General features: G+C 52.6%; 1 protein-coding gene across 1 annotated transcript; it reads left to right on the top strand.

Moving 5' to 3' along the window:
• Positions 1-1,104: 1,104 nt before the first annotated feature.
• On the top strand, positions 1,105-2,547 carry NGA_2069600 (dnase domain containing 3). Its single transcript, XM_005854506.1, has 2 exons — positions 1,105-1,352; positions 1,575-2,547. The coding sequence occupies exons 1-2, from the start codon at positions 1,276-1,278 to the stop codon at positions 2,365-2,367; spliced, it is 870 nt and encodes a 289-aa protein (XP_005854568.1). The 5' UTR covers positions 1,105-1,275; the 3' UTR covers positions 2,368-2,547.
• Positions 2,548-10,435: the final 7,888 nt, after the last annotated feature.

The following is a 10,435-nucleotide window of genomic DNA, read 5'->3' as shown; positions in this document are numbered from 1 at the left end:
TGGCTTCTTCCCTCCGCCCAAACACAGCCACGACACGGTGGTACCCATGATTTCGTAAGTTCAGCAGCACCTTCTCGTATAAAGGCAAATAGCGATGACTGACCGCACAGGACCAATCCTCGGACAAGTCATGTATGTCGTCCAGTTGAAGGTCGACGCGGAGTCGGGGGGCTGATGTGATGAGGCTGGGGCCCGGTGATATGGGAGAGGGACTTGCCCGTGGCAGGGACATTGAGGTTGAGACCGAGGCCGCCGCTTCCGCTTCTAGCTGACGATGCCGTGCGTCCTCCTCTATCATCCTTGCCACACTGGCAGCAATGTCGTCGGCCAGGCCCGAGGGTGTATCGGGAAAAGTAGGGAAAGTTCGCAGGGGGCGGCGGGGGAGTGCGCGGGTCGTGTACGGCAAGTACGCTTCCCCCTGAGATCCTTGGGGGTAAAACGAGGACGCAGGGCCAGCGTACCCAAATCCAGTTGCGTGAGTACATGACCCCAATCCCAATGCAGCTCCTTGTAAGATGGTCAGGTCCAGCACGATCAGCGCGAATCCAAATTTAGTGCGCCCGCCCATGGGTGGCTCCTGGCCGGTGGTAGATCTTAGTGTTGAGGATGTGCCCATAGAGCAGCTTCGATACTTTGAGGGTTGAGAACCCTCAAAAGCCAGTCGATACGCGGGTTCCTAGTCTATATCTACGCGTGTTTCTAATCTGTGTCTGGGCATATGTACAGATCCGTGGTAAGTTGCATGTTAGATCCAGAAGAAGTCCAGAGTAGATTCTAGCGGTTTCTTCCGCAGTATCATCATAGCCTCTACCTTTGTGCATCCATAAATACCGCCACTGACAGACACAAGCGCCTCAGAGGAAATCAAACATGTGAAAATAAATGCAGCGTGGGATACGCAGGCTTTCTGTGCTGCCCTTGTTGCCCATAAAATACATTTTGGCAATACTTATGCGAGCGTAGCAGCCTTGCTAAGAAAGGCACCAGCATACTGAGGAACTCGCTTTTTTCATGTCGTCGAGACAAGCGATTTGTGTATTTCACAGATAATTGGACAACCACTAAAAACCATCCTTCCCTACTTTTTATACTTTCGCGGACGTAAGCTTGGCTGATTTCTGCCTTCAAAGTTGGTGATCATAGATCTTGCTTTATACGATCCATTCTCGGCCGTGCGAGCGGTCTCGGACACATAATGCCAAGCTATTGAGTCATACGCACCACCACCGCCCGCAGAGTCCCGAAACCCACTATGGTAATACTACTGGCGCGATTATGTTTGATGTGCACGCCCACTTGACTGCGCAAGAATTATTGCCGGATCTAGACAGATTATTGACGGAAGCGTATAGGTACGTGTATCAAGAGAAATTACCGTAGCACTTTCCCTCTCTTTCCTCTCTTCCTCCCTGGTCCATTTAAGACTCTATCCTATACAAGAAGATGAAGGAAAGATCCGCAAATATCACAATGTAGCCATGTATGGAGCTTGTTGAACAGAACGAAAGGCATTTTTCTCATTTAAGACCCAGTAAAGCCTGGTAGCCCTGACACTCGATAACCCTTGAACACAGTGTCGGTGTCCGCGACATTGTGGTCGTCTCCGAGAATGTACGAGACGCAGCCTTGGTTCTAAACCTGCCGCCTTGCCAAAACGGCGTCCGGCTGCATAAGTCGTTAGGTCTTCATCCTGAACATGCATGTCTAAAATCCTTGTCTACCGTGCTAAACCTCATCCGAGAGAATCACACGAAGCTGGCCTGTGTGGGAGAAATCGGATTGGACTTCTCTCCGCACATCTTGGGACATGATGATGCCGAGGCTGTCAAAGCATTGCAACGGGAGTGTATGAGACAACAAGTAGAGCTGGCATACGAACTTGATTTGCCCGTAAACGTGCATTCCCGGGGAGCGGGGCACCACGCTTTGTCACTGCTGCGAGAAACAGTGTCAGCATCAAGCGTTGCAGACACGCTAAAAACAACAGAGAGAGCCAGTAGTCAAACAAGAGCTAGGATGTATGAAGGTCGGGTCCGCGCCGTGATGCACGCATGGGACGGAAAGGCTAAATACGCAGCAGCGGCTGCTGCAGATTCCCAACAAAGCATTTATTTTTCGGTTCCTCCCTGTGCGTCACGCAGTCCTGTCATGATCAAGTGGATTGAACGCTTGCCATTGGAAAGTCTGTTACTGGAAACAGATTGTCCAGCTTTGGCGGCTGTGAAAGGAGAGGTCAACGTGCCTCGAAATTTGCAGCTGTCATTGCAAGTCATAGGCGCACGTAAAGGAGTAGGACTGGATATTGTCCGAGAGATCACGCGGAAAAATGCAGAGGAATTGTTCGGTTTGCAAGCCGGGAAGGAATGAAGTGAAGAAATTTGTCAATCCCTTGAAAGGAAACGTTCTGGGCGACCTGATAATATGGCAACATGGCTACAAAAAAGATACTTTGACAGTATCTTACTGTTTCAGACCTTGTAAAAAAAAAGGATTCTTGAAGAAGGCCGCATCAAAATCAATTAGACCGCTGTGCATCAGGTGTTTTTAGATGTTTGGCAGGGACATTGCAGACCTGCGTGACTCAAAAATCGGCCCATGTCACGACTCGATTGGATGTCTTTTTTTCCTTCAGAATCGAAAAGATCAATCGACGTCATTATTTTCCAATGAATATATCATTCGACTGTTTGAGAACATTAATAATAATTATTACCTATGTGCGTCACACAATTCATCCGTTGTGCCCACATGAAGAAGGATCGTATCGCCTCGATCTTCCCGCCATTCCCCCGTGCTTCTGGTTACGTGCACACACAGCAAAGCATTACCACGAAATCAAAGCGTGCACAAATATTTTTAAATTGGTAAACTTGTTATTTGGTTTGAGGCATTAATCACCTACACAATTGTCCATCGCCGCCTTCACGACTGTGAGTCTGCAGCTTTTCCGTGCGGCATGTTTTGTGTAAGTTGCCTCACCGCTACATCTAACATTCGCCGCGAACTTGCACCTCGTTCGTAGGACTTCAGCAGCCAAAGGAGGGTGGAAAGGAGCAGCATGCTTTTTCCTTTTTCAATCCTTGAGGGGATGGAGTCACGGCAATGCCTTTGAGAGGAAATATGAAAGACATGAAGTAGCGTCCCAATGCAAAAAGCCGAGCCTCCTTTTGCCCCCATAGCCGATTTCCACTTTTCCCTTTCCTCTTCTGCTTCCTCCTCTCCCAATTCATCGTACTCTTCGACGCTCTCATTGCCTGCAGCCTCCTCCCTGCTTCCTCATGTGGCGTCGTCAGGATTTCTATCCTCGCCATCGAAATTCTATGACAGTGAGAGCGCCGACGACCAAGACGTTCTGCACGAGGTGGAAGACGGCTTCGCCCGGCAAATGGACGCCCTCGAGCGCATACACAAGCCCTCCATAGTTCCTGGATTCAGACGCACAGAGGCGCCTTTTACGGTGGCTGACGCGGCAGTGGACGGGACAGGCCATGCGACTGGATCTCGGCAGCCCTCCCACACCCCGCCAGCAAACGAAGCAGGGGAAACTGCGGCAACAAGAAAGCCTGCAACAGAGTGGGGAAATAGAAAAGTCTTGGAGGGAGGACATGGCGCGCAAGGGACCGCGGGAACTAATGTGCAGGTCCCACCAATTTCTGATGACTCGGACGACAGCGCCCCGGGCGACCATGCCTCCCGCAGTAGCCCATTCCAAGGTAAACGCCGCACTCTCCACTCCCTCCGGCTACGCACCGGCCGAGCCTTGACGCGGCGTCGCCGATTTATGTGCTTGGACGGCTTTGCGCAGTCCACGGCAATGCGGCGCACGCTCCGTTGCTGGCGGGGACGGGGCTTGCAAGCCTGGTACGAAAAGACGGCAATTGCCTGGGCCGACGCGCGAAGGCAACGGCGTGCGCTCCGTTGGTGGTGGGAAACGATCAAGCACGGGGAGAAGGAGCAGCGGGAGGCGGAGGCATTGGCGGGGACGCGGCATGCTCTTTCTGTGATGTTCAGGTGTTGGAAACGGTGGAAGACGAGGCACAGGCAACATCGACAACACGAAGCAGCGGAGCAGGCAAGGGCGAAGGAAGAGGGCCGGACAGCGGACATGGAAGCATGGAGGCGTCGGCGACAAGTCCGGCGGGGGCTCGCGTGTCTTAAGGAGGGGGCCCAGCGTTATCGCAAGATGCTTCAAGGCCAGGCTTGGGGACGGCACAGACAGGTGCTGCACGGATGGATGGCGCTCCTGCGCGCGGGTGCAGCCTGGCGGCAGTGGCGAGCGACGGAGGTTTACCTGGGGGAAGTGGGAATGATGGCGTGCTGTGTGGGGAGGGCCACGCGGGCCGTAAGACAATGGCAGATATGGGCCGAGGAGCACGTGAGGGCCCGCGAGAGGGTGGAAGCTGGAGATACCGGGTGGCAGAAGCAGCAGTTGGAGAGCTCAGTGGCTGCCTGGCGCGCGTGGACGCAGTCGAAGGGGTGCCAGGGCCGGAAAAGGCGGGAAAGTAACGCATGGTGGTACCTGTGGCAGATACATCGGGCATTCCAACGATGGCGAGGGCGAACGGGAGGAAGCCGTCAAGGGAGGCGGGCGACGGAGTGGAGGCTCTCGCGCGGGTGGCGGGTCTGGAGGAAGTGGACAGCAGGACGGCAAGAAGCGAAGAGGGTGCGGATGGAGTGGGAGGAGGCGTGCTGGCGGCGGAAGGTTTGCCAGGCGCTGCGGGTGTGGGAAGGGCTGGTGAGGAGGAAGAAAGAGGAGAGAGACCGGGGCAGGCGCACGCTGGCATGGAAATGCAGCCGAGGCCAAGACCGATGCCTGCAACGGTGGGCGCGACGGACGATGGCAGACATGTGGCAAAGGGCAAAGGTGGAGTGTGGCCAGCAAGCCTACGGGAAGCGAGGGGAGGCAAAGGGATGGGAAGCTTGGTCTATGGGAACTCAGAGCTTGAAAGCCTTCCACGAGCAAGAGGAGCGGGCTGGTCGCCTGTGGGCTCACCGACAAGTCTCATGGGCTCTGCGAAAATGGACCTGTGGTGCCTGGGAGCTTGGAGAGCAACGACGCCGGGCGTGGGAAAGAGGAAGGGAGGCGATGTGGCAGTGGAAAGAAAGGCGGGAAGCTGGGGCGTGGCGAGCCTGGAAAATATGGGCCGCCCGGCACCGACTCGAGCGAGCAAGACGGGTACAGCAGCAGGCGGAGGCACGACAGGCCAAGCTTGTGGAGGCTGCCACGTCGTGGTGGAGGGGGGCCTCCACTGGGGCTAAGGTGTGCACTTGGAGAACGTGCGCTGTGGGCATCAAAGGGCCAAAAGGACGACGACTTTTACCCCCACCCCGACCGTGGACGGGAGAAGATATTCAAATAAGGCATCACGGGATCAGATCGGCTGGCGGGACGAGCTGGGGAGGGAGTGTTGACAATCGTGTCCGGAACCCGCGCCTCGATACAGTGAGTTGGCAAGGCCCGATCCACGATCGCATCGAACGAGACGGCCGATCCTCGTTTGCTTCCTCCCTCCCCATCCCTCCCTTCTTGTCGAGCTCCAGTTCGGCCCATTTCACGCGCATAGGGCCTCGTTGTCAGCCTCGGCGTCCTTTAGAGCTGATGCTGGAGTCCTATGGTGTGCGTGTTCCGCCCTGGATCGCAGAGGAGTTGCGTACGCGGGAAGCGTCGGCAGTTGACGAGGAAATTTCACAGACCTCCCACAGAGGAACGAGAAAAGAGAGGAATGACCAGCTTTCGGCGTGCTCTTTTGTTCCTTCTGGTGGGAGGACAAGGAGCGTGGAGGACCGGCGCGGTGATCCGCCGGGCAAATCGATTACAACCCCCGCCCCACCCTTCTGCCCCCGCACGGACACTTTGGTGCCTACAGCCCCTCGTGATGTGTCCTCGACAGTCGGATGCTCACCCTCGTTTCCTGGAGTGGACGCTGTAGGCATCGAAGCGCTGGGCAAGAGTGGTCCCGACCTGGGTGCCGGTGCACTCGTGGCGAGCGCAGCAAAGTACGGCATCGCCCTGCCTATGGAAGGGATGGAGAATGATGGAAGAAAACGAGAGAGGGGAGAGCGGGTGGAAGGACTGGAAATGGATGCGGTCTCGACTCTCGTGTGGGAAAATGAAGGGGGAGAGGATCGGGAACGGGACACTCTGGATGTGCAGGCCGGAGGGGGTGGCGACGGGGACACGGAGGAGGATGTGGGCGCATGTGAAAATGCCGAAGACATAGAGGGGGACGAATTGGACATCTTGGAGGCCCGTCTGAGAGGTTGGATGATGGAGCGTGAGCGATTCGAGCATGCGCGCAAGGAATTCGAGTCCCGAAAGCAAGACAAACTCAAGCAGGAATCCCGGCAACAAGAGCCTCCTTCCTCCGACTCCTCACTCTCCGCGGCCTCGCTCGACGTATCCTCCTCCCATCCTATGGTCCACCTCGACCGTCATACCTCTAACCGTCTCGAGGGCTCAGAAGACCACAACACGGAGGGCCACAACCCCAGTGACAGGACTCAAAGAAGGAATCGGCGCCAAGAGGAACGGATGGAGGAGTTGCACGACGTGATGCGAGAGTATGAAATGTGGCAGAAAAAGACAATGCCTTTGATCCAAGCTGTCTATGAGAGAGTCCGTCGCAAGAAATTGCAACTTTCAGAAGGAAAGGAGACGACGATTGGAAAGGTGAGTGGGGAAAGAGGCTTCGTGCAAGCGAAAACGTGATGCGTACAGTCATGAATCATAAACAAGGTTGGAATGGTGGTGTACATAGAGACTGGTATGCAAAAGTCCAAGGGACACGCTTCTCCGGAATGTTGTCACGTCATGAAGTGTTAAATGTCAAGGCAGCGTTCATGACTTACTTCAGCGTTCACTTAATAAAAGTGATAAAGAAAGTACCGTTTTCATCATTATATTTTCTTATTTCTTGCATGGACTATCATCTCCTGACTATTTGATTTTTTTCTGTCAAATTGACAGAGTCTGTAATGCACGTATTTTCTTATCGTTTGACTATCGGATCTCTTCTGAAGAACTAATATCATGTCCACCTGCAGTATATCGCCGGTGAGTGGTTGATGGATTAGAAATTCCAATTGAGAATCTTCACGTACACAAGTGGCCGTCTTTCAAGCAATTAGTAGACACTATACTATATAAATCGTGAGACTTTACCTGCGCTTACCTAAGGCAATTGACTACGCCGCCGATCTTTACTATGACGTCAATGTTCAACTTCAACGGCCGAGCGCAGGCGGCTAAATAACAGACTGGACGGTACGAGCATCGTTCTTTTCAAAGCGTATACTGACCTGATAATTACTGAAACTTTTTAAGCGTTAAAATTTCAATAAAATCTTAATTTCCTGCGATTCAAGACTGAAAATCGCTCTTGTAATGATAATTCTGCTCATTATAGAAGAGGCAAATTGTATCTCAAATTCGAGCTGTTGTTAACGTTATCACCCATTCGCACACATACAAACCGAGAAATCTCAGCTCAAACAGGCCGTATGCTGCATCGAGGTATTTAAAATAGTCATAGATACGAGTTACACGAATGTTATCGAAGTCCCCAACTGCGTTCTACTCTCCAGCCTCACCCATCCGAGCCATAGCCGCTACAGAAGTCGAGACTGACCAGACGGAGTCCTTGCCAACGCCTGTTCGCTCTGCCAACGGTAATCTTGTACGCACACGAGAGTGGCATCAGATAAAGTGTTTCCACCAATATTTAATGGTCCGGCCGCATCAATCGGAATGGAAAGCTCTACACCAGAGCAAGGCGCAATGGATCGCCAATATGAAGCATTACAATCCTGTCCTTCGATACGACCGAGCCGCCGAACTATTTGGAGAACATTTTGAGCGCCTTGGAAATGGAGATCTATGGCGGATGCGATTTAATCGCCGCTCGGCTAATCCCTTGGAATGGATCTCGGTAGACTTTTTTAGTAAAGGCCGTGCATTGGATGCGTCTTTCCTTCGTTTTTTGATGGGGATGACATGGCAAATGAAGTCTCCTGCTTTTCGTGCAGCAGTGAGCCTAGAAGAATTTACGCGCGATCGAACCGAAGAGGAGGATAAGGAGGCGAAGGATACGTTTTTGTTGGCCCACAGATTCTTGTATGATAGCTGCCCCCAGGGGCTAAGGCTCGAATTTGTTGGGAATTTTAAAACGATTGAAAGTGAAGAGGATGATAAGATAGATGACACAGAAGATTCGACAAGCCATCGGCAGCAACAACGGCGAATTTTTGTACAATTGAAGGAGTGGGAAGGGCGCGGTCTTGTTTCGATTATGGAAACTACCCTTACGTCCACATTAGTCTCGCTCGCACGTGAGGCGTTGGATTTGGTCACATACGACTCCCCTTTGCTACCCTCCATCCTTCAAGCATTACTCGCCCAACGCCCTGAGGCAATCCACCAATATCGGCGTATCATCGCAAAAGAAGCGAACAGTCGCACATGCTTCTTTCGCTTGTACAAAAACTCGCGCTTTCTTACCCTCTTCGGACCATTGAAGCCCGAGCTGGCTGCTCTCATCGAGTCAGCACCTGCGTCATACTATACATCGTTGATGTCCTCTGCTCATTCCAATGGTATCGGAAGTATTACTTCCTCGAAGCGCACTCGCGCTCGGGGCAGCGTGTACACAGGATTCAAAAGGCGATCCGAGGGACATTACGCTGCATCATCGAGGAGAAAGGAGCATGCCCGTCACAGTGGAAAGAATAGCACCACTTTACAGAGGAATGGTGAAGAAGACTTTTACTACTACTACGATGATGATGATGACCTGGGCGAAGTGGGGGAGAAAGACGAAGTCGGGGAGACACAAAGGAGGCAAAGGCAGCGGAAAATGCGGCAAAACAGATGTGATGATGACGGCGAAGAATTGTTATCAAGTGTGGAGCCAGCTGTATGTCTAGCGAACACGAACACTCCGCTGTATCAATCCTATGATCTAGTTGCTCAACAACCGCCCTCTTCCTCCTATGCGTCGATGAAGACGACGGCAGAGACTGCAGATTCCCATTTCATAGCTTCCCCTACGGATGACGTGACCACAATTTCCTCTTCAGGGGCTTCTATGGCCTGCCTTGGCCCCCTCATAGCAATCGATGCAGAATCTCCCGCATGGATACACGACCTAGAGAACTGCGTCAATAGTTGGTTCCCTCACATGCGAGAAGGAGACGATAAGACATTATACGAACCACCGGTAGACCCTGACGACGTGTTTGAGAAGTGGTGTAGGGAGAATATGATTGTCTCTGGGGCCGGACAGTGCAATACAAACAAAGATGCCAGCAGCTTGGGTGTACACGGCAATTGTACCTCTTATCCAATCCACGCACAAGCAGAGGCCTCCACAGTGCACAAAGAGCAGGCGACATCTCCCTCCTCGGTCGGGAAGTACCCGTCGACAGACAGTCTAGTACGCTCAACTGCGTCGTCCTCCTCCTCCACCACGGTGGCGACCCTGGTTGAAGTGGGCGAAGAAGAAATCGGGTTTCCAGGGGCGTGGAAAGCAGCAAAGGGAAACGGCTTTGACCTTTCCAAGCCAACGCAAAGTAAACCACAAACAAAAGAGGCACAGCATCAAGAAGAAGAACGATTTTGTTCGCTAATGCTCAAAAGTATGGATTCGAGAGACATGCCACAAGCCTAGACTTACGAAGACATGGACAGGCAAGATCTCCCGGGGACATGCTTTCTTGTGTAATGTTAGATCAGACATATGACCTAGGCAGTGAACGTTAATTTTCTGTCGTAAGCAAACGCTGATTAGTTGTCTTCCGCAAGTAAAGTGTACTGTTCGGTAAAGTCCAGAAAGGTGATACAAGGGGACTGAAGATTTCATAGTGGAGATGAACACATGAACGACTTTGAAATGCAGCACTCCTACATCCTTAGTCAATCAATAAATTCTAACAAACATGATGCATTTTGACTAGATCGTTTGAAAGCTCAGTAACACTTCGCCATCTCACCAACCCCCACCCCGTTCGGAATCATCATCCTGTTCTTCCTCCTCGTTCTCGCCACCATCTTCTTCTTCGTCATCTTCCTCCTCATCCATTCCTGTGGCATGCGGACACTCTGCTATGTCATGGCCTGGCTCGTTGCATCCCTCGCAGACATCTTCCTCTTCCCCTTCTTCCTCCTCCACACCCTTGTCCCCTTCCTCCTCCTCTCCTTCCCCCCCTGGTTTTCTTCTTGTTTCTCCTGCGGAAGTCCTGGAAGGCGAGTTCGTCCCAATGCCCGGTCGAATGTCTTTTTGGCGCAACGGGTTCACATTGCTCATTGTCACCACCTCCCCTCTCAGCTTCCGTTCTCCACATCCGTCGTTTTCAATTTTTTTCTTCGCCAATCCTCCTTCTCTCTCCCGCCGCGCCTGCTCCTTCCTCAGGCGTTCCTCCTGAATTTTCTCTTCTTTTT

The sequence above is a fragment of the Nannochloropsis gaditana genome, assembly GCF_000240725.1.
Source record: "Nannochloropsis gaditana CCMP526 unplaced genomic scaffold scaffold482, whole genome shotgun sequence".
In the NCBI taxonomy this organism is placed as follows: domain Eukaryota; class Eustigmatophyceae; order Eustigmatales; family Monodopsidaceae; genus Microchloropsis; species Microchloropsis gaditana.
Note: the sequence above shows the minus strand (reverse complement) of the source record. Positions and strands in the feature narration are given on the sequence as shown.

What these genes read in the sequence shown, in the direction of transcription:
- NGA_2069600 (XM_005854506.1), top strand. Translation starts at nt 1,276, where the DNA reads ATGTTTGATGTGCACGCCCACTTGACTGCGCAAGAATTATTGCCGGAT. An exon ending in TTATTGACGGAAGCGTATAG is followed by an intron (nt 1,353 to 1,574) that starts GTACGTGTATCA and finishes CCTTGAACACAG; the next exon opens with TGTCGGTGTCCGCGACATTG.